Raw genomic sequence first — 25002 nt, 5'->3', positions numbered from 1 at the left:
TTTTTAAACAGCCTCCACAAATGTATTTTTATGATTCAGTCCAGAAGCCTTATTACAGAACAAACTCAATTTCGTATTTGTGCAATTACTGCACAGCCTTTCCATAGGCTCCATACTATATCAAACAGGTGCAGCAACAGTTAGAAAGATTTGGGCTACAGACAACACACATGTTTGAATCAAATAAATAAAACACTTAGTGATGATGCTTTAAATATTGAGCCATTGCTACATTACTGTTCACATGTCCAGGTCTATTTGGTAAATGGTGAATCATTTACTTATGGTTTACTTTTACCAATAAAAAGAATGCACAAGAAAGCTTCTATTTAGAGGGCAAAGAGATTGATCAAATAATTACTCACCAAATCCACTACTTACAATATTAATTCCCAAAAACAGTTGTAAAAGACATTTGTCCAGAAGTTGTCTCATCAGTCGACGTCCAGCATTGTTGACCGCACATGCTGACAGTTTTAGTGCAGGACCAACATATAAGAGATTCAGAGCGCTAGTCATTGATTGTAGATGTTCAGGTCACTCACCAACAGTGTAGCCTCACTCATTCATGGTTGCTGCTCTTTTTAAAGACAGAGAAGAAGAGGAGCTCTTGGCTCAGCCCCCTCAGACACAGCTCAGTTAGCATCATGCAGAAAGATCACAAAGTGAACTTAGCAGATATTTTTAGACAGATTTGAAATGATGGCATCAGTGCAACTTTGGTCATTTAGACTCTTTATTACTCTCAATTTAATTACTGAGTGATTTAAGTAATTGAACAGTTGAGAAACCGCTACTACTACTACTCCTACTACTGAGAGATGTACATTCAGCACAAACACACACACAGGTTGCTTTTCAACTGCAGTTACAATTTCTGTTAATAATAATTTTTCATTGCTGCCAAATTGGAGTATGGTATGGGGTTAAACTCTGGGTAAAGCTCCACGTCATAAAGCTGCTGTATAGTAAATAAATGAGGTAAGACTGCTGTTCTCTATGACAGGCTGCCCGTACATGGAACTATAAATGGTGGTTTGCAGAAGTAATAAGGCAAGGCACTTTTATTTGTATAGCCCGTTTTTACAAACAGTTTGTCTCAAAGGGCTTTACATGGCATCAAAACAACATCCTCTGCCCTTAGACCCTCATATCGACTGAGGAAAAACTACATCCCTTTTAACAGGGAAAAATTGGAGAAACCTCAGGGTGAGCAACAGAGGAGGGATCCCTCACCCAGGACGGGCGGACGTGCAATAGATGTTGTTACATACAAGACAACAGTTTATAGTTTATGACACAGAATGTGGGAAACATAGAAATGTTTCCCACGGGAAGATAGGGTGGAAATACCCAACTGCAATTATTAGTACACATTTAAATGTGGGTTAGGGGTTAGGAGTTAGGGTAGGGTAGGGTTGGGTTGGGCTTTATAGAAAAGCGTTTCTACTGTATGAAACAACTATGTTAAACCTGACCCGACCTTACGTCTATCCTGTATCTGCTTAACAGTACTGCCTCCATGCCCCGAGTTGGTTAGCAAGACTCAAACCCTTGACCTCCTGGTCCAAAATCAATGGCATTACCCACTGACCTATCCAACTGCATGCGTTCATTAGGGACTCCTCTGACTCTCCACACACACACGCACACAAATGCCAAATGCACAGAGACAGGTTGACAGCTCCTTCATTTCAGTGTTGAGAGAGACAGAGATGCTCATGTGTCTGTCTGTCCAGTGTGTGACTGAAAAAGTATACAAAATTGGTTGGGCTTTTCTATACAATTTTGTCTATTGGGGTTTATTCATACCCCCTAATGTGTCTTATCTTTGCATATCTTTGTTTATTGGCTACAGGTGAACCGGCTTAGCGCTGATAACTCCTCACTGCTGCACTATATCAGGTGTTACAATAATGTTGTCTACATGCTGAGGGCAGCTGAGAGGCGAAATGCATCCTGTTTTATCCTTTGCCCCATACTTTTTCACATGTGGTTGTATTTCTTTTTTTCTTTTTCTTTTGTGATACGCCTTTTTACCGTGCACTTGGACCTTTTTGTATTAGCTGATTTTTTGGAGTTGTGCAGATGTTTTCCAGTGCCCCCAACTTCACTCTCACGATTTCTGTGAGGAAATGTTCTACTTTGTTATGCCGTCTTGCATTTGGAGGATAAAAGCGCCAGTAGTATAACCTACAGTCTTTATGTTAATTTTCTAAAACTTAGAGCCTATCAACATCTTTGACTCCCTCTCATTGGTAATGATTGTCCGAAATAAAAACTGTCATTGTCCCACGTTTGCTATATTGGGATTGTGGTGGAAAATTGCTATGATGGGTATTCTCCTTGTAATAAGTGGTAACATAGTCTTTGAAGTAGTTGTAGTAAGACCATGTAGCAATCCTGTTAACTCCATTAGTGGAGACATTTGTGTATTGACCATAATAAACCTGGGGGCAGAGGAAGGACACTAGGATGACCCATGGACAACCTTGTTTACTAACTGATCTAGGTTGTAAATTCCTATAGGGAAACCAACAACTGGGGTAGCCATTTGTTGAGTAACACATCTGTTGGATTGTTTTATTGTCTGGGAAGGCTAGACGTGCTTGTAGTAATGAAGTAACCAGAGTCATAAAGTGGGGTATAAGAAGGGACTGCAACCTCTGTTCTTGGGGCACTACTCTGAACTGCTACCTGCCATGTAGTTCTGTGTTCTGTTCCCTTCTCCCCTTCTCTGTGGAGAATGGAGAATAAACTTGGGTGCATGCTACCTCTCCTGTCTTGTTCTTTGACTCGCCACCGGCAGGACCAATATTTCCACGACAGGATCTTCACCCTACAGACCATTCATAATTTATCCCATCTGGTGTAGGCTGATTTTTATACCAGATCCTACACGCTTGATGAGGGCATCTGTCTGTCTTTGACAACTGGTTTGGAGGGACAAAAGTTTGTAAATCAGTCAAATCAGTAACCGGCCCATGCCTAGTAACACTAGTAAAGGTTTTGAAGGCGTCAAAGCTGCAGTGACATCACCCCATGTTATCTAACTCCACAAGTCTTAACAGAAGAACTACAATGATTAACACCGGGCTGGTATATATCCCTTGATTACGTCGTATTTCCTCCCCTCTGACTCTACGCAGATGCAGCAAAAATGAAATTTGACAACATACTTTCAGACATTAATGGATTTGGGAAATTCCAAATCCGGTTAATCTTGATTCAGCTCTTCTCTCGAATTACTATGCCATGCCACTTCCTCCTGAACAACTTCATGGCAGCTGTTCCCGCTCACCACTGCAACATCAGTGCTCTGGATGATGGGGGCATCTTCAGGAATTTAACTCTAGAACAGAAACTGGCAGCTGGCATCCCAGCCGAGCAGGACGGGACTCTGAGCTCCTGTCAGATGTTTTCACAGCTCCAATATCAACATTTGTCTACAGACAACAGCAGTGAGGATACAGTTACAGTGCAGTGTCAGAATGGATGGGTGTATGACAATAGCACTTTTAAATCTACTTTGGCAACAGAGGTAAGTGTCATTCAATTCAAAGTGTGATCTGATCCTCAATGATGCAATGTGTTAGAATAAAACAACAGTACAGTGAATATAATGCATGACAAAAAGTAATCACTGTGGTTTAGGACTTGTGATATTCCCTATTATATGCAAATATATTGTGACATTTTAAACTTTTTCTACTTAGTGGGATCTTGTGTGCAGCAGAAAAGGGATGAACAAAGCAACTGCCACAGTTTTTTTCATTGGTGTTATGTTCGGAGCCCCTTTATTTGGTTTTCTCAGTGACAGGTAAGATTGTCAGTGAAAAAACACGGTATGTAACATCCTTCACTCTCTGTAACAGATGAGGTTAAGATGAGGTTAAAACCTTCAGAGAAAAGTAGCTGTTGATCATGAATTTTATAGTAAAAATTACAACTTAAAGCAGAAGTGAGTGATCCGGTCGTTTTCGCTAATGCTGCGTTCCAGGCAGGCTTTTGAAATCGTAAATTACAGCTTCAAGTCACAACTTACGACTTTGTAGCGTTCCAGGCAACCCACTCGTGTTTTTCCGACCTGTTTTACCGGTGAAAGTCACTATAACGGCCACTCGTAACTTCCGACCGGTGAACTCGTACCAGATTGAACTGGTACCACTTCACGGTCGGAAAAATACGAGTTTCCTTGAACGCACCATAACAGTCCTCGTCGCTACGTCACCACATTCACGGCGTTCCTTGGCTGCACACACAGCCCTGCATGCCGTTCTCTCTCCTCATTGGATAAAAACTGTAGGATACGATAAATGTTTTCTCTTCGGCTCAGAGCAGAGCAGAGGGACTGAGAGACCCGTGTTTCAGTCCAAACACTCTATGTAAGTGATTGCTGTCGGAAGATATAACTATTTACTGTAAGACTTATATTAACACAAATATATCACTCACTTCTGCTTTAAGTAGGAAGTGTGTAAAAACAAACTGACAATTAAATCAGAACAAAAGAAAGAAACTAAATTGATTATAAATGAATGGGATGTGAAATTATTTGGTCACACATGTAAAATATTTCCCATCATGTGACTTATTATTACTGTTATATATTATTTTCTGTGGACTATGAATCTCTTTGAAGGATACTTTTATTCATCATTACCTTTCCTGAACAGATTTGGGCGACGGCCGATTTTGCTGGTTTCTTATCTAACATCCCTGATGTTTGCGGTGCTAAGTGTTTTCTCCACATCGTATACGATGTTTGTCATCCTGAGGTTTTTCACAGGGATGTCACTTGCAGGAATAAGTATCATCTCCTTTGTTCTAAGTAAGTTGGATAGTGTTAAAACAATGTAAATAATTGACTGAGATGAGAAAGAAAAATTGTTGTTCACATATGTTTGTTTTTTCTATTTGTGATGTTTCTGCAGATGTGGAGTGGTTCAGCATTGAACACAGGACTTTCTCTGGTGTAATCATAAGTCTGGATTGGACACTTGGGAACTGGCTTCTGGTTGGAGTTGCATACTTTGTAAATGAGTGGAATATGCTCATTCTGGCAGTGACCTCACCCCTGTTACTGTCCATCATTGCGTGGAGGTATTTACATTTCATACGTTTCACACTCAACAGCACGAAAAGCTGATTCCTGGTACAAAGTGGTGAGACACTCACCACTCACCTGTGACACTTCCACAGGTGGCTTCCAGAGTCTGCTCGGTGGCTCATGGCTCGTGGGAGGGCGGATGCTGCTCATGATTACATCATGCAATGTGCAGAAATGAACAACAGAAAAGCCTGCATGACCACCATCACACCAAATGTATATCTCACTGCTGTTTTCACTTTGGATAGCAGACAACCTAATAGTAACAAAAAGCATGAGTTACATGAACTAATAAAATGAACTGTCTGACTGGATTTGTGTGTTTTTACCCTCATTCCTCACAGGCGCTACTTGAATCTGCAGAAAGTGAAACTGGAGATAGGCGGTACACTTTTGTTGATCTTTTCAGGACTCCACAAATTAGGAAACTTGCTATATGCTCAGGGGTGATGGGGTAAGTGAATTTGAAGAGATCACCCTCTGGGTAATGATTGTCTTAGCCTGGGGTATAGACTGTAATTATGGTAAACAACTAGCCTCTAGTATCTTCTGAAGTCCCAATTGTTTTTTTTTCCACATGTTTCTTTGTGGATGTTAATCAGTGATCATCAGGGTAGGTGGTTTTTTGAACTTTGAATGCAGCCAGGTTTGATTTTTCCTCCTGTTTCTAGTTTCATGCTAAGCTAATGATTGCCTGGCTCCAGTTCTGCAGTCAAACTATACTTTTGTCAAAGTCGTACAATGTGCTATTCATTAGCATTTGACTTGTGTAACGCACATATTTACTGTAACAACACTGTTGTACTATTGTGTTTGTTTTTGTTCACTGATAAACATTGATTGTTTTTGGTTTCAATTATTCTGCGCTTTAGAATATCTTATACAAACAACTAAACTAAAGCACTAGAAAACACTTGAAAATAGTGATAATGTATTTGAATTACACAACTCAATCATAGGAATCATGTAAGATATATGTCTTTATGAATAATATACATTTTTTTAATACTATATCAATATGCAATATATATAATATCAATATGGTATTTAATTGAAAAATGTTTGACACCAAGTGGCCCCCCAATAAAATCCCACCATGTTGCTGTTAGAATCGACAAATTAATACATTCATTCATTCATTCATTTTCTATACCGCTTATCCTGCACTAGGGTCAAATTAATACAGAGGTTTTCTTTTCCTTTTTTAGGTATGGAGTCGCATTTACATATTATGGGATAAGTCTAAATATCACTGGGTTTGGATTAAATCCATACCTCACACAGTTTATATTTGCATCCATTGAAATGCCAATGAAGATCGGTGTGTATTTCTTCCTGGAGAAAGTTGGTAGAAGGCCTGGTCAGACATGGGCCATGCTACTGACCGGGCTCTGTCTCTTCATCAACATGTTTGTTTCAAAAGGTCTTTTTTTTTTTTGCTTTAATCTAATAATTTAATATGGTTGTTTTGTTTTGCTTTTCTACATACCTGACATTACTTTTGATCAAAGTTTTTCATATTTTTCCATAGATCAGTGGATCATTCGGACTGTGGTGGCTGTTCTTGGAAAAGCTCTGTCAGAGGCCTCGTTCACAATCATGTTTCTCTTTACAGCTGAACTCTTTCCCACAGTCGTACGGTCAGTCATCAGCAAAATCATGTAACCAGTCTCATAACAATGATCTTCTGTTCTTCTGGCAGCAGATGTACCACAAGTTCACCCCTGACTTTGCTTTTTCAGGCAGAATGGTTTAGGCTACACCTCATTTCTAATGCGACTGGGCGTGTCCATATCCCCACTCATCATGCTATTGGAGGACGTGTGGCAACTCCTCCCTGAGGTCACATACTGTGCAGTGGCAGTTGCATCTGGATTGGTGGCATCACTCCTGCCTGAAACATTAAACACAATACTGCCAGAGTTCATCGAAGACATTGAGAAACCAAGGTAAAGATGAAACAACTTTTAGGGAAGATTGAATGCACTGTAAACAATTACCCACCTCACCGGTGTATTTCAATTAACTTTGAACAAGCATGGTTACTAGAATATTTTGACAATGTCCTCTCCTGAAAACATGACTGATTAAAGTTTCATCTGTATTGCAGATCAACAAGGAAGAAGGAGAGTCAATGAACATCACTGATGCTACTTAGAATGACATTTGATAAAAGCTGGTTAAAGACAGTTGATAATTGAAGATGAATTGATGTTACAATGACAGTACTTGAACCAACTGGCTTGAACCTACAGTCTGTCAGAATTTAACATGTCCAGAGTCGTCCTGTCTAAATTGTGTGCTGAACCCCAGAGAGTTGGACAGTTGAAAACAACAGAGGAAGAGACCAAAGAAAAGTGTAACAAATAAACTAAATGAGAATGTGATTGTTGCTTTTATCAAACTGTTGACAGATATTTTATTATTATGTGTATGTCATATTCCCAGACATATTCTCAATGAATACCCACTCGACATTAGAATAGATTGATACATACACATACTAAAGTGTGTTGTAAAGTCTGCCCTGTGAAGAATCTTTTATAAGCTTGTTGGCCTTTTGGAGATTTTACTGTATTCAGTGCTGCCATCAAACTTTAACACATTAAAGAGTCCAGCTTTATTTTTTTATTTGTATTGATTATGTTTTTATTGAACATTTATGCACACATTACAGGACACTTAGACAAGTACAGAACAGTACGGGGCAAGGGGGAATTACAGGACATTACAAAACAAATAGCAAGGGGTGGAACTGGGACAAGGGGTATTGAGCAGGCATATTGAGGGGTGTTGAGTTTGTTGGGAATAAAAAAAAAGAAGAAAGAATGAACAGTGTAGTGTTTGGAGGGATCAGCTTTGGATAAATTGCATGGATGGGGACCAGGCTTTGTTGTAATAGGTGATATTATCTTTTTATGGTGAATGTAAGTTTTTCATTCACTCAAAAAGTGAGAGTCCAGCTTTAATGAATCCAGAGTTTAAATGAGTCTTGGATTAATATTTTACTGTTGAGATCAAACTGTTTGCTGCCAGGCCAGTGAGAGCTTTGTGAACCATAGTTCACATAGTCCTTAATTAATCCCTAGTCCCTAACATTGCTGTGTTGAAATGAAATGAAAATTACAATCAACAATATATTTAATTCAATTTTAAATTATACAGTGGTGTAATTTATTCCTAAATTCCCTCTGAATGCAAATGTGTTGTACAAGTAGACAAGTCTCTCCTTGGTATTGCACCAGATAAATTCCTTGCTTGTTGTTAAACAAGAGACACAGAGTTGAGCCAAACTAGATATTAGATAATGTGAAAATCTCTACTGGTAATTTGATTGTAGTTAGAACTAGTTGTTTAGGTTATTTGATTCCTGAACCGAAAATATGCAATTCTTAAAGGTTCAGTGACCTTTGAATATTTGTGACACTTATTCGATTGATTTCTTCCAACAAGCAAGTGTGTTTAACCTTTAGACAACGATCCTCCCTTAAATCTTTCCAGGTGGAGATTTGTATTGCTCAGTGATAGAGTACTGTATATGGTATTAACATGGTGATTGGGAAATTATTGATTTAAAAAAAATATGTTACTTGTCAGACTATTTTCACACTCTCAAGTGAGCAGAAACTGTTTGTTTTCATTATCTTATGACACATTCACACACACAAGAGCTGATCATTAACCTCCAGCTTTTCACCTTATCCAAAGGGCTAGCAGCTTTCAAACGTTCTTTGTGATATTTGCAGTTGTTCTCTGAGTGACGTGTTGGAAGTGCTGCATTGCTTATTCGCAGGATGAAGTTTGAAAATGTGCTGGTAGAGGTGGATGGCTTTGGGAAATTCCAGATGGGGATCATCATCATGTTAATAATACCTCGTATGACTCTGCCGTTTCACTTTCTGCTAAACAATTTCATTGCCGCCATTCCCATTCACCACTGCAACATCAGTTCTCTGGATGATGGAGCTGGTTTTAGGAATTTATCCCTGCAGGAGCGGCTTGTTGTCAGTATCCCAGCCCAGGAGGACGGGACCCTGAGCTCCTGTCAGATGTTTGCAGAGCCTCAGTATCATCTGCTGCTCAACTCCTCCAACACCAATATTACCACAGTGCCATGTCAGAATGGATGGGTGTATGATAACACCATTTTCAAATCAAGTCTGGCCACAGAGGTAAGTTTTATTTATTTATTCATTATTATTGTTTTACACATACAAAGCATTGAATAAAGTCTGATTTCTGTTTTTCCTTTATAGTGGGATCTGGTTTGTGATAAGAGAAGTGTGAACAGACTCACAGCCACAATCTATTTCACTGGAGTCATGGTCGGAGCAGCAGTATTTGGATATCTTAGTGATAGGTGTTCATGTCTTAAGCTCTCAAATCAAGCACCTTTATATTTGTGTTCATACATGTACATCTCAGCACCTGTATGGAGTCTGTAATCCAGTCTGTTGTCCTGTGAGGTCTCAGTTATAGTCAATGCAGTATACTGACCATTAAAAACCACTCAATGAAAATCTATAAACCATTGTTGTTTTTTCACACTGTACATTTGAACGTATTATTAAGAGATCAATTATCACTATTTTTTGTCTCAAAGGTTTGGCAGGAAAAGAGCGCTTCTTGTGTCCTATGTGATAACCACAGTCTTTGGATATGCAAGTGCTTTCTCCTACAATTTCATCATGTTTGCTGTCATGAGGTTCTTCACTGGTTTGGGACTATCTGGAATAAGTGTAGTCACCCTTGCCCTTTGTGAGTTTTACTTTGTGTTCTAGTAGTTGTACGTTTTGGAAAACAAAAACAAACGTCAGTTCATGTAGAAAGTATTCAGTGATTCACTAAGTAATTATTCTACAGAACTAAATTATATTACACGTTTACGTATCGTTTGACTTTTGTGTATACATAAATAAACACGACAATGAATACAAACAAGAAGATGTTGGGTCTGCTAAACTGTCCACTAGGCTATCATAATTATATTCAAGTATATTTTAATAGGACTCATTTATTATCATTGCTCATATTAGGCGTTGAATGGGTGGACATCAAGCATCGAACTGCAGTGGGCGTCTTCATGAGCCTGGACTGGAGCATTGGTACTGCGCTGCTTCCCATTGTGGCCTATTTTGTGAATGACTGGAGGCACCTGAGCGCCGTAGCAACCAGCCCAATGCTTCTGGCAATGATCTGCTGGTGGTAATAAAAAAATAATTGTCCCATGTATTGGCATAGGTTATAATGAAAGTGTTTAAAGATCAGTTAGTTTTGATGAAGCGAGGATGTGACTCATTAGTCTGGATGAAAGATCTGTTTATCAAAGTAAATGTTGTTGCAGGTGGCTCCCCGACTCCGCCAGGTGGCTTATGAGCAACGGAAAGATCCAAAGTGCTCATTATTACCTCAGCAAGTGTGCAAAGATCAACAACAGAGAGCAGTTCATGACTGACCTGAAGCCTGAGGTACAACTTTTTTTTTTATTTTTTTTTTACATAATCTGTTTATTACTAATCAAAGATGGATGCCCCAGCACATTTAACTTTTCCTTTTCCTTCCCCCTCTCAGTTCCTGACCAAAGTCATACTTGTAGAAAATGAAAACAGAAAATATTCCTATCTGGACCTTGTGAGGACTCCCAGAATGAGGAGACTGGCTCTACTGACTGGCATTGTGTGGTACAGAACGATGTTTATTTTGGTTTCACCTTCAAACAACTGAGGCCTTAGAAACATTTAAAAACTTGTTCTATGGACCTCATGAGACACGTCCAGTATCTTCAACTTGAAACACTCCAAGGTCCTGAAATAGACAACTGCAGTCTTGGTTGATATTTTCATACAGCTCAAGACCTTGCAGCCATTCAGAAACTAGTATTGTCTGGATCAGGTGTATAAACTCTCTATTTTGCTTTTCTGTTCATAGGTTTGGAGTGGCCTGCACTTATTATGGAATCAGCTTGAATGTCAGTGGGTTTGGTTTGAACATTTATGTCACACAGTTCATCTACGGTGCAATTGAAATCCCAGCAAAAGTATTGATCTTTTTTAGTTTTAAAACAGTAGGTCGAAGGCTGAGTGAGGCTGGAGCACTTTTTCTGGCCGGACTGTGCATAATCTGCAACATGTTTATCCCTCAAGGTAAATCATCATTTCAGGTCTGTCTTTTTATTTTGAAAAACTGAGGTTATAACAACAACAAGGGTGAATGAAGGTGAATAAGGGTGAATTAAATCTTTATTTTGAACATGTAAAATAGAGTAAGTAAAAAGAAAGAAAGAAAAGGAAACAATGAAAGCAAGCAGCTGGACTTTGCAGACTTTTCTTCACATGTCTGAAAAGGAGTGGGCTTAAGTTAAAAACGTATGTAGTCCCACCCCTTCTCCGTAATTCAACCAAAATTAATTAATCCTTTGGCTCCCTTTAAATGTGCTGCCATTAATTAATAAAATAACTAATACAATATATTTGTTATAAAAATCCATAAATTCTTTAAAATGTAGGTTTTGACGATAATACTTCTAAGTAGTTAAAGCAGAAGTAAGTGATATATTTGTGTTAATATAAGTCTTAAATAGTTATATCTTCCGACAGCAATCACTTACATAGAGTGTTTGGACTGAAACACGGGTCAGTCAGTCACTCTGCTCTGCTCTGAGCCGAGGAGAAAACATTTATCGTATCCTACAGTTTTTATCCAATGAGGAGAGAGAACTGCATGCAGGGCTGTGTGTGCAGCCAAGGGACGCCGTGAATGTGGCGACGTAGGGGCGAGGACTGTTATGGTGCGTTCAAGGAAACTCGTATTTTTCCGACCGTGAAGTCGTACCAGTTCGATCTGGTACGAGTTCACGGGTCGGAAGTTACGAGTGGCCGTTATAGTGACTTTCACCGGTAAAACAGGTCGGAAAAACACGAGTGGGTTGCCTGGAACGCTACAAAGTCGTAAGTTGTGACTTGAAGTTGTAATTTACGATTTCAAAAGCCTGCCTGGAATGCAGCATTAGCGAAAACGACCGGACCACTTACTTCTGCTTTAACCAAGGAAGACAAAACAAAAACAGTAAACCAACTAAATGAATACGTAGTGAGTAAATAAATAAATAATAGATAAACTTAGATACCCAGTAAACAGTCCGTTATGGTTTAACACCTCCTTCCCTGTAACTTATATTTTTGTACATCCTCCTAAAGTGCGTCATGTTTGGACATCCCTTTATCTCTACATTCAAACTGTTTCACTGCTTCGACCAACAAACTGAAATACAATAACCAGGCCCGGCTCTAGCCATTTTGGTGCCCTAGGCGAGATTACTCCCAGGCGCCCCCCCCCCAACAATGATCAATAATGATCATAATGATAACGTAGCAGTGTGTCCCCTCTGACCCCGAGATACACAACTTGCACAACAATCAGTAAAATGTCATAAAGTAAATCCTGGGTGAAGACATGAAAAAAAATAGTCTACAGTCATGAGAATAACCTGTTGTGATGCTTGAAATGGGTATACGAAAGTCTTAGCTTCACAAAAGCAGTGGAATATACTGTATGAAAAAAAGCTAATAGATACGTGTGGAAAACAAGTTAAAATGAAATTTTGTGAAATTGCTTTTTTAGCATAAATGTTATCTGTCATTCTATTTTCACCAAATGTCTCAAATGTAAAACAAAAGAAGCTAAATATTGACTTAACATTACATTTCAAACTTCATGAGATGTGTGTAGCCCTAAATGAGAAATTAGCTTTTTTCTCCAAACAAAATATCAACTAAACAGACAAAAAACACAACATTTACAATATTTAACCTATATAATGTACCCTATATGTGTTGTCACTGTGGTGCTGTTTGAGAGGTAAAAAAAAATGGTTTGAGAGCTCAGTGATCTGTATACAGAGCTGGAGCTGTGGCCCTGCTGTCTAAGCAGGCTGAAGTCTCAACTCTCTTCTTTTTTCAATATCTTCCTCATCAAATGAGTCAAAACTTTCAGCCTCTGAAGCACCTTCATCCTCCTCACTGCTTCTCTCTCTCCTAACGATCCTGCGGGTTCGAAGCGCTTCACAGCTGTTCTTTTGATTGACAGGTCGTCAAGGGCGGCGTAAAATGACCGAAATATAAACAAAAACATATCGAGACGGTCGCGCAAACGAGTATCCACACATATAATTAAAAATGTGGCGTTTCTAACAAGAAAACGGCTTGAAAGCATTCCCACTGCAGACAGGTACCTCTGCTGTGTGTGTGACTGCGGGGAGAGCGGAGGGCAGTACCAATGGGCATGTGGGGAGAGGGGGGGGGGGCGACTTAGTAAGTAATGTTGTAACATATTATATCAGAGGCGGTCCTGGCTAGTTTTACACCCTGGGCGAAACCATCCCTTGGTGCCCCCCCCCCCCCCAAAAAAAAAACAAAAAAAAAACCAACGAACAAACACAAGAATATATTATAATCAGTGTTGGGGGGGTTTCTTTTAAAATGTATTCCCCTACAGATTACTGATTACATGTCCCAAAATCTGTAATCTGTAATGCATTTCGATTACTCAAGTAAAGTAATACTAATAGTACTTTCTGGATTACTTTTAGCGTATTTCAAAATCACCTGCCTGAGCGCCTTTAACACAGAATTTGATCTTACACATGATCTTATAGGTGGTTCCTTTAAATTAAATCATCAATAAATGTGTTTGAATTTGTCAAACCACAGTTTAATTTGTTATTGATCATCCAGCCATATTTAAATGTTTTTTTTTTAAATAGCCAATCACATAAAATTATAGGCTTAGGCTATATTAAAACTGAGCAGCTTGACTACAGCCTCTGAACCTCTAAAAAAATACACAATTTAAAATAGTTTTTGTTTGTGAGTGTAGGGCCAGCAACATGATGATATTTTGAATATAAAGTAATGACAGGAAGGAACCACTGTTCCATCTGGCTAAACTAAAAATGTGCTTAAACTCACTTCTCTGCTGAAGTCGGTGTGGTTTTGGAAACAGCGTGACGTTGCTGTTAAACCAGCTCATTAGAAACATCATGACAGTCCAGGATCCTTTTTAACACATGATCCTGTCGCAGTTCATTCATGTTGTTGACCAGAGACCGGACATTGAAGAGGAAGAAGAGGAATATTGCTGGGCATCCCATAGCAACATTACCAAAATGAAGCCAACTTCAGGGCGAGGAGTTTAGCGCTTAACCCTCCTTTCTTTCCCCGCATGAGAGCCCTCTGGGCCGGCGGAGCATCCGACGTGAGACCTCAGCAGTCGCGAGTTGATCCCCCACGCCCCCCTCCCCCCTCGCCTCTCCTGACACACACAACCTGTAGTAGGCCTATGACTCTCAGCAGCAAGTTGACGTGACATAGGGGCGCCCCAGCGACCACTCCACTAACTTGACGGCGAGTTTTGTTTTGTCTTTTTTTTTTTTTTTTTGGAGAGCGCTCGTGCGCCCTCACAAAGATTGCGCCCTGGGCGGTCGCCCATATTGCCCATAGCTAAAACCGGCCCTGTATTATATTATTACTTTTTAATAGGTATTGCTTTGCATTTAAATTAACGTGGGGTTATTTTTTGTATTAAGAAATAATAGTACCAACTAGTTATAAAAATAGTGAAAGTTACACTTTTATTTTCTTTCCCATTTGTGGCGCTGGCGCCCCATGGATGGACGGCGCCCTTAGCATTTGCCTATACGGCCTATGCCACGGGCCGGCCCTGACAATAACCTTTCATAGTTTGCACCCTTCTATGTTTAAAATTAAATGAAACCCTTAAACTATAAGTCCTTTCTCTTACTGTGAATTATTTTTGAATATTTTTAATTAGTTATATTTTTGCTCTAAACAATAGTTTGGAAGTCCAGGTGAAAAGTTAAATCATTTTAGTCTGTAAAAAATAATACGTTTGTAATCCAGATAACAAAAACAGAAAAAGCTAAACTTGGAATAAAATCATTTTTTGATTATTGATTACCCAAGAAACAAGTAAATAAGTAAAAAAAAAGTTAACTTGCTGAACTTAAAAGACCTTTTTTGTCCGCTCACAACTCAGACACTAGAAAAAATAGAGAGATAGATAGATAAACATTAACAATAACAGTCAAGGCAAGTAAAAGTCTCAGGGATCATATTGTGGTGTGTGTGTGTGTGTGTGTGTGTGTGTGTGTGTGTGTGTGTGTGTGTGTGTGTGTGTGTGTGTGTGTGTGTGTGCGCGCAAAGGAGAACTTTGTTTGCCAGACAAATTTTCACATTCAACACAGCTTGAAATACTACAAGAAGTGGAGGTAAAATGTACTCTTAGCTCTACCTTGTATGGTGGTTGTTTTACTTTTTTCTTTCAGAAATGGGGATGTATCGGACAGCTGTAGGAGCCCTGGGCAAGATGTTTTCAGAGGCATCTTTTACTGCTGTATTTCTGTACACAACAGAGCTCTACCCGACAGTCCTTAGGTCAGTCCTTATCCATCAGTGTTAAAGGGGGCTGTAATTGTGAATCACTACAAATGTGTTTTTGTGTTTCACAGACAAAATGGACTGGGTTACTGCTCCTTCGTTGCGCGTTTAGGTGTATCTATATCCCCACTCATCTTGCTTCTGGAGGACGTGTGGCCCTCACTTCCGAGTGTTGTTTTCTTCCTAGTGTCCTTTGCTGCAGGGATGTCGGCATATTTTCTTCCAGAGACACGAAACGTCCGTCTACCAGAGACAATTGAGGACGTGGAACAGACGAGGTACTGCTGGTTCTTATTTATAACTCTCACAATGCTTCCAAATAATGAGCACAGTAAAAATAAATGAAAACGTTTTATGTGTGTGTGTATTTCAGAAGACGATCAGTCTCCACATCAGATGAGAAATCGTCGCCTTGAATGTTTATATCATTGCAACCAAAAACCCTGTATGAACACAGCAGAAGAAACAAGCTGTTCACAAAATACTAGCATATTATCATGCAGGTTTTCCAGCATTTTACAATAAATAAGCATTACAATAAAAGTGATCAAATCATGCCACACAATGACCCCATTCATTTGTTCCTATTCTTCAAAAGAGGATATTTGTGAAAACACCTAGGCTATAGCAGGAAACTACATTTCTTAGTTTTAAATGTACAATATAATATCTCTATAAACAGTTTATAGAGATACAGTATGTTGATATGTTGGGTCCTGTATGATGTTTGAAAGAGAAAAAAAAACTGATTTTTTTTAACCGCACAAAGTAACAAGACTGATTATGTATTATGATAATGTATTTACATATATTCAAATGATGGATTGAGTTTGTTCCTTTACAACAAATTGTTTTCCAAGTAACGAAAGAAATTACATTTGATTCTACAATTGTAAATTTTCTCTGGTTTGTAACAAATTCATTGAGCAAATCTCAATAAATATTTGAAACCAACATGCAACTGTTTAACACTTGTGTGTTTGAAGCATTTATTCCATGTACATAATAGTAATAATAATATCATTCAGATGCATATAATATGGCACATTTAATACATAAAATGAGGCTCAAAACATGTGGAAGATGGTGTAAAGTAGAATAATATAGGAAAATAAAATAAAGCTACAGTGTTAAAGTAGAGTGATTAGTAAAACACAGTAGTATACAGCTGACTGATCTGAAATACCTGACCTTTTTTTTGCCTCCAAAACATGATTTCATTTCATGAATGTTCAGTCTTCATGAAATTTGCAGATGCTTGCCTTGAGCACAATCAGATGAAGTGAGTACTGTTTTTATCCACTTTTAACTCCAACATTGGTATGTCCACCTTTTGCAGCAATTACAGCAGCACATTTATCTGGCATAGTATTTCCTGAGAGATCAACCCTTATGTTATCCCATGCCTTCTGCTACTCAAGCCAAAGGTTTTCGTTTGAAAGCATAATAGATCTGTCCAGTTTATTTTCCAACTTGCCCCTTGCTTGGTGGGGTTACGGTCCAGACTTTGTAAATAATTTGACTTTTTCTGTGAAGGAACATGATTGTGTGACAAGCCGAGCTTGTTTTTTTGTAAGGAAAATGACCTAAATCTCCTTATGATGGCTCTATTCAATGGTTTATAGAGCAAAAATTATGAAAAATGGCCAATTTAACAAAAACAACGGAAACCTCTTAAATATGTCATGTGTTGTTGCTAATAATTTTTGCCACCACTATATGTTACACTTGAATATAAGAAAAGCTGGCTTCTAGTTTTCTGAGTAAAATTTCTAGACAATATTTGTCCCAGGAGATCAGGAAGTTCAGAAATACTCACTCACTTCGCACCAGCAGTCACTGAGATCACATTTTCCCCATTCTGATGATTGATGTGAACATTAACTGAAGCTCTTGCACCTGCATCTGCAAGATTGTATGCATTTATTGCTGCCACATGGCTCACTGATTGAATAACTGAGCAGTACAATCCCCAAGGTGAGATTAAGTGAGGTAAACATTCACCCATCTTTGCTTTAACACAGCAGCTCTTGGGAAAGTCAAATGCCAAAGGTTTCTTTATCAGGTCTTTGATTCGAGTTTGCAGTTCACTTCATTCGAAGTGTCCAGGCGTGGGTGTGTGAGAAGTTTTTCTTTTTTAATCTCAAAGGAAGACATTTTAAACACAGTGAGATATGAGACACGACCGGCGCGATGACGTGGCGTCACGTAACGCTCAACGTCATCACGTAAATTAGGGTTGACCCGGGTCTGGCGTTCCCACTGCAAGCCGATCGGAGCCGAGCCGATTGAAGGCGATTTTAACCCGCGTCGCTTGCCGAGTCGTTTGACGCGTCGACGCAACTCGGTGCGCCTTTCCCACTGCCACCAAAAGCCGATTGTTAGTGGGTTTAAACGGGTTTTTTGACCAGTGGGAAAGGGGTATTAGTTTCATGTTTTGTTATTCCATTTTCTAGATGTGTCCAATAAACTTCCTTGAAACTTTACTCGTCTGTTAATGTTGTACAATAGTGAGTATGCCAACCTCTACGCAGTAGAACTTCTAAATACTTCAACTTTGCAGCTATTGATAATGTTATTTTGTTTATTATTATTAACTTACTGTAAAGCAGAAGTAAGCGATCCGGTGGTTTTGGCTAACTTCCTGTCAGCCGATGGAGTTAGCAGTCCCCGCCCTCGTCCCTACGTCACCACATTCACGCGCATCCCTTGGCTGCACACACAGAGAGGACCGCCCCTTCGTGCCGTTCTCTCTCCTCATTGGATAAAGGTTGTAGGATACAAGGAAAGTTTTCTCCTCGGCTTACAGCAGAGCAGAGTGACTGACAGACCCGTGTTTCAGACCAAACAGTCTATGTAAGTGATTGCTGTCGGAAGATATAACTATTTAAGATTTATATTAACACAAACATTCCGCTTACTTCTGCTTTAATCATTAAACAGGGTTCTATATTAATAGTTAGCACACCCTTATGAGACTGACTTTGGTACATTGGCTGTCTGGTGCCCCGAGGTGGATTTGATCAAATTAAATCCCATTAATTTCTTTTATAGTAGCCTAATTATTAATATTTTGGTATTGATATTTTACTAATTTGATAGCCAATAACCCTCTTAATAATACACCTTTCTTTTAGTTGGGCCAAACCCCAACATGTATTTGCAAAAAAGCGAAGTCTTTTAATTTAGTGCCTCAGACCTGATTTTGTTCCCTTGAGATTTAAACGAGCAAACACTCAATATTTGATTTGCACATTAGATTGGATTGTAAAATGAGCGCCATGTCCGACAAAGCAAAAAAACATGAGATGAGGAGTAAGAAGCTAAGAATTTCAAAGAACAAATACATGAAGTATAAACATATGTTAATATATTGAACCTTAATGAAATGACTCATTTCTGCAAAGGGTGAAATGAGGACTGTGCTTTAACTATTACCACAAATGTTTCACAGCCCCACAGACAAGTTGTTTTAGTGGTTAAGTGAGGTAAAACATTCACCCATCTCTGCTTTAACACAGCAGCTCTTGGGAAAGTCAAATGCCAAAGGTTTCTTTATCAGGTCTTTGATTCGAGTTTGCAGTTCACTTCATTCGAAGTGTCCATGCGTGGGTGTGTGAGAAGTTTTTCTTTTTTAATCTCAAAGGAAGACATTTTAAACACAGTGAGCAGCCACAATGAAGTTTGAGAACATCCTTGCTGATATCAATGGATTTGGAAGATTTCAGAAAATGATCATTGTGATCAGCTTCCTTGGCCGCTTCACACTGCCCTGCCACTTCGTGCTGACCAACTTCATAGCAGCAGTTCCTTCTCACCACTGTGACATTAGCTCGCTAGACGATGGAGACAATTTTAGGAATTTATCGCAGGCGCAGAGGCTTGTTGTCAGTATTCCTGTCCAGGAGGACGGGACTCTAAGCTCCTGTGAGATGTTCGAAGAGCCTCAGTATGATCTGCTGCTCAACCCGTCCAACAGCTCTGACATGCCCAGAGTGCTGTGCCAGACCGGATGGGTGTACGATAACACCACCTTCAAATCTACTCTGACTTCACAGGTGACTGACTTTTTTTTAGTTGTAAATAAGGCAAACTTAACGATATAAGTGATCTGAAGAAGTCATCTGTCCTCTTCCTTTGCCTACTTGTCCAAGTGGGACCTGGTGTGCGACAAACGAGGGAAAAACAAAGCAACTGCGACCATCTTCTTCATTGGAGTGATGTTTGGAGCTATGACCTTTGGAAGTTTGAGTGACAAGTAGGTATCACAGTTTACAACTTTAAAGGGATAGTTCACCCAAAATTCAAATTTCACTCATTATCTACTCACCCTCATGTGGACTAAGGGCTGGGAGAATTTTCAGAGTCCTCCGTGCCTTCTCGGAGTTACGAGGGGGTCTGCGCAGCAGTATTTGTCCATATGACGGTTGTGAATGGTGCTCACTTTTCTTCGTCCAAAAAGACACACCAGAAAACATCCAAATACCTCCATACTGCTTGTCTGTAATGTCCCTCTTGTATTGAAGCCACGACACATGAGAAATTGTTCCGCCGGTCAGTGCAAATCACGTGAGATTTACACTGACACAGCTTCTGCTACAAACAAGCTTGCAATATAGACTTATTAAAATTTTTTCGGAACAATTTCTCATGTCGGGGCTTCAATACAAGAGGGACATTACAGACGAGCAGTGTGGATTTATTTGGATGTTTTTTGGTGTGTCTTTTTGGACGAAGAAAAGTGAGCACCATTCACAACCATTATATGGACAAATACTGCTGCGCAGACCCCCCCGTAACTCTGAAATTTGAATTTTGGGTGAACTATCCCTTTAAGATAGATGATAACTTCAGCTTCCAACCAATTAGAAACATGATTTGGACATGTCCATATTTTTCACAGGTTCGGCCGTAGGATCATGCTGTTGGTGTCCTATGTGTCTGGAATGCTATTTGCCATTGCGAGTGCCTTTTCTTCTTCCTATGTGATGTTCGCAGTGCTGAGGTTCTTCACTGGGTTCTGCATCACTGGCATCGTCATCGTCTCGACTGTCCTTAGTAAATAATCTCTGCTTTGTATCTCAATACATCACCCCAGAAACCCTAATGCAGGTCTACAGAGACTATGACTTGTCATCTTTTGAAAGTAAGTTATATGGTGCTCGTTTTTTTTGTTTTTTTACAGGTGTGGAGTGGGTGGACGTTGAACACAGGAAGCTGGTGGGAATGATCGACAGCTTGTCATGGACATTTGGGAGCACAGTATTTGCAGGCATTGCCTATCTTGTGAATGACTGGCGGTTACTGATTGTTAGTGTAACATCACCTCTAATCTTGGCCATAATGACCTGGAGGTACGACTCTGACATAGACATCTTCTCATCAAACAAACTAGCTCAATGGGATTGACAGTGTTTAACATTTAAGTAAACCCTGTAGCCACATATTACAATTACCAAAAAGGTATTAAGACAATGTCTTCCAGGAGAACGAAAAGGATAGCATGATTGGCTTTTGATCAATAAGGACTTGGTGATGTGCCGTCAATGTGTGTCCAACCACAGCTCAATATTTCTGGTGAACATTCAGGACTAAAAACATCTTTTCTTTCAACATTAGGTGGATGCCAGAGTCGGCTCGGTGGCTCATTGCCAACGGAAAACTGGAACAAGCTCAGATGTATCTGAAAAAATGTGCCATGGTGAATGGAACAGATGAGTCAATCCACACTCTTAAAACAGAGGTTAGCATCTGTCTGTTGCATTCAAGCAATGGGCTCCATGCACAGCTCCACTACTTCCTGAACGTAATGCTGCTCCTTTTTCCTGTCTTACATTATTGGACAAACTGATTAATCCAGGTGTGTCTGAGTAGTCACAATGGTCAGACACACAGACAGGAAATAAAGGAGCATGCATTAAGTTCAGGAAGTAGTGGCGCTGTGCATAGGGCCCATTGAGTTCACACAATGCTAGTTAATCTTTCTGTCAAATCTGGTGTCTGTGGTGACATTGCATCAGTTGTGTGCTGATGCATTTTACATTAACCAGCAATCACTGTGACAAAGTTGAAGAGGGCAGCAAGGCATAGCGATGGAGACAGAGTAGGCTACAGCACATAGGAGTATAGTGGCGTTAATGACAGATGTGCCTTGGAGGTGTAGTGGACATTTTTAGGTCTGCCTGTTGGTAGTCAAAAAACAAGACCAGTGAAATATCCCTGGCAATGATTTCATTCTCTGTCGGGAAGGACACAACACAAAACCACATGGCAGTCTAGTAGCTCAGGGTTGTGCCCACTGAGCAGTGGTTGCAGCCCCTTTGTATACTGACTTCTAAGCCTCTGGCAGTCTCCATGCAGTCATAAGATACAGGCAATAAAGCAATCAAGATACAACACTTATTTTTTCAAATGTTACCCTACAGGCATTTACAATACTTTCATAAATCACATGGTTATCTTGTGGTCATCTGGTCATCCTCACTTCAAACAGATTCGGGTTCAATAGGTCACACTAATCAATCTAACAGACTTCCACAAAATAAGACCACATCAAAATTTTCACCACAGAGGCATCAAGAAAGGTTTATGAGAAAGTTTTCACCTCAAACATTATTATTATTATTATTATTTTTAATTTATTGGTTTATTTGAGAGGGACAGTTTAACACTGGTCAACAGAAAAACTGCAAGTGAGCCAGAGTTAGCCAGTAAGGCTAGTTTTCATCTGTTGTCCCTGGCCAGATGTTACAGGCAACATATTACATAAACTCTGACTCTTCCTACCAAAGGAGCAAGATAAAAGTATGACACTGCAGGTCTAAGAAATCCATCAAAAATCAACATGATCAATACAGTGGTTTGGAGTGAGGCTGACAGTATAATGCTGGTTTGCATTTTTTCAGACGCTGTCCACTATTGTTGTGACAGAGAAAAGAGACCGGACCTATTCCTACCTCGATCTGATACGAACAACCAAGATGAGGAAACTGGCTCTGTGCACTGGTACATTGTGGTCTGTATTCCCAATGAGACATGGTCTGTGGTTTTAGGTCGTAAAATATATGATGTGTTGTGTTTTGGTCAAAGAGTTATAAAAGATCCAGATGAAAATGCATTAAGGTGTCTCAACAGATGCTTTCATTTGCCTTTAGGTTTTGTGTGGCTACTACATTTTATGGCATCAGCTTGAATATTACGGGCTTTGGGGTCAATATCTATCTCACTCAGTTGACCTACGCTTTAATTGAGCTCCCAGCCAAAATATCAGTTTACTACTTACTGGACAAGATCGGCAGGCGGCGCACCGAGGTGGGAGCTTTGCTGTTGGCTGCCATCTGTATTGGAATCAACATTGTGGTACCTAAAGGTAATGAAGATAATTATTCACTTCAACATACTTAGAACACAGGATTGGGGAAAATGTTGTTTCAGTAACAGCGTTGTCTGTCATTATTCACAAGACTAGCATTTTCATTTTTAACCTGCATTGATTAACTGATGTTCTTGTCTCAGATATGTCTGTTGTGAGAACAGTGGTAGCAGTGATTGGAAAAGGGTTTTCTTCAGCATCCTTTGCAACTGTTGTGCTCTACTGCTCCGAGCTCTATCCTACTGTTGTAAGGTAACAACACACTTAATCTGTCTAAACAACTTGTGCTATATCGACACTGCAGGACCCTGAAGTGATGGGGGTGTTTTCTACCAACAAATACTAAAATATACCTTTCTTCCAGGCAGAACGGTATGGGCTATAACTCATTCATGGGGCGGCTGGGTGTTGCTGTGGCTCCTTTGATCCTCCTACTGGATGATGTCTGGAAGGAACTGCCCCAAGTTGTCCTGTGCTCTGTAGCTGTGGTCGGGGGAGCGGTGGCGAGAACGCTGGCAGAGACACGCAACAGGTGCCTGCCAGAGACCATAGAGGACATTGAAGAGCAGTGGTAGTAAACTCTGTCCCTGGCACATGTTCAGCCACGCAGAGAAACTTCCAACAGCTTGTTCTGTGTGAATTCATGTGCAGTTTATATTTAATGCAGGGAACACTTTACTCAAGTCCTATACGTTAACATTTAACAGATATGTTATGCTGTATGAAATATATCTAATGTATAACTGTTGATACTGTATATGACATCTTATAATGTTTTAGGGCATTCAACAACATCATAGTATTAAAGATTTATTAATACTACCTATACTGTAAATTGAATTCTTCAAAGGGAAACTTGAAGTAATAAGAGTTACCAGTGAATTATATACAATGTGTATTTGCAAAAAGCAAAGTCTTTTAATTTAGTGCCTCAGACTTTGTTCCCTTGAGATTTAAATGAGCAAACACTCAATATTTGATTTGCACGTTAGATTGGATTGTAAAATGAGTGCCATGTCCGACAAAGCAAAATAACATGCTAAGAATTTTAAAGAACAAATACATTAAGTATAAACATTTGTTAATATATTGCCCATATTAACCTGCATAATTGTTCTGTTTTACTCAACCAAATTCTTATCTCAACACAAAAGAAAAACAGTAAAATGGCTGTATGGACAACACAACTGTTAACAATAACAGTATTTACTGATTAATAGCTTCACAGAAATTAAGTCAAAGCTCCTTTATTAAAGAAACAACGCAAGCACAACTTTTTTTTATGACTCCGTGTTCCCCTAAAGGAAAGTCAACCACATCTAAATGACATGTTTCCGATATTCCTTTTGAAAATCTTTTATAGCCAGGTCTAAGATTTGCTGCTGATATTTCATCTGAAATTACACTTAGTTACAGAATTAACATTGATGGTGGAAAGGGGGAAAAAAAGAAAAAGCAAACAAAATATAAAAATCAAAATGCCAAATTTTAAACATTAAGATACAATGATACAGAAAGATCTAAAACTATAGTACTGTTACGGTGCTAGGCTCGCCTCGGCTCTACCTAATCGAAACCCCCTCCCAAAGGTTAGCCCAGCACCTAACATAAACCTACCAGTCCCTGCGTGATGCATCGACTTGTAAGTGAAGTTAATTCCCTGGGTGAGTGTAGTCGTTTCCTATCTGGAGGGAGGTCGTGTGTTGTGGGAAAACTCACCCAGGTTAGCTGTGCGCCCTGTCCATGGGTCGGCTCCGGCCGTCTCCTTTGACATCGGTTTCTCGGACAGCCCGCTCTTTGTTCAGTTGTTTAAGTTCATTAAGTGTCGATCAAAAAGAAAACAAGTGGTGGTGTGGTGGATGTCGCTTCAGTCTTCTCGGTGTCGTTGAGTCACCTTTTCCCTGTGGCGTCTCCCTCGTGGGCCTCTGCCTTCTTCCTCCTTCCGGCCCAAAATCCCGACTTCCCCCCCCCGGGAGCAGCTGCCACCAATCCCGAGAATCCCCCAACTCCACGCCCCCTTCTCACGTGTATGTCAGTGAGTCTCTAGCAACCACTCTATCAAACAT

At 39.7% G+C, this 25002-nt stretch overlaps 2 protein-coding genes across 2 annotated transcripts; both read left to right on the top strand.

Annotated features, from left to right (window-relative positions):
• Positions 1 to 3160: 3160 nt before the first annotated feature.
• On the top strand, positions 3161 to 15980 carry LOC310985891 (solute carrier family 22 member 7-like; the record flags this gene model as incomplete). Its single annotated transcript, XM_083971560.1, has 16 exons — positions 3161 to 3541; positions 3717 to 3820; positions 4677 to 4831; positions 4935 to 5103; positions 5203 to 5326; positions 5455 to 5564; positions 8904 to 9282; positions 9367 to 9470; positions 9714 to 9868; positions 10147 to 10315; positions 10455 to 10578; positions 10682 to 10791; positions 11039 to 11253; positions 15453 to 15561; positions 15636 to 15842; positions 15938 to 15980. The coding sequence occupies 16 exons, from the start codon at positions 3161 to 3163 to the stop codon at positions 15978 to 15980; spliced, it is 2658 nt and encodes an 885-aa protein (XP_083827686.1).
• Positions 15981 to 19241: 3261 nt separating this feature from the next.
• LOC311008107 (solute carrier family 22 member 7-like) lies at positions 19242 to 23511 on the top strand (the record flags this gene model as incomplete). The annotated part of the gene is made up of 9 exons (XM_084001542.1): positions 19242 to 19622; positions 19719 to 19822; positions 20468 to 20622; positions 20750 to 20918; positions 21184 to 21307; positions 22470 to 22579; positions 22719 to 22933; positions 23080 to 23188; positions 23301 to 23511. The coding sequence occupies 9 exons, from the start codon at positions 19242 to 19244 to the stop codon at positions 23509 to 23511; spliced, it is 1578 nt and encodes a 525-aa protein (XP_083857668.1).
• Between the last annotated feature and the right edge of the window lie 1491 nt (positions 23512 to 25002).

Source organism: Trachurus trachurus, assembly GCF_905171665.1.
Source record: "Trachurus trachurus genome assembly, chromosome: 1".
Lineage (NCBI taxonomy): Eukaryota > Metazoa > Chordata > Actinopteri > Carangiformes > Carangidae > Trachurus > Trachurus trachurus.
Note: the sequence above shows the minus strand (reverse complement) of the source record. Positions and strands in the feature narration are given on the sequence as shown.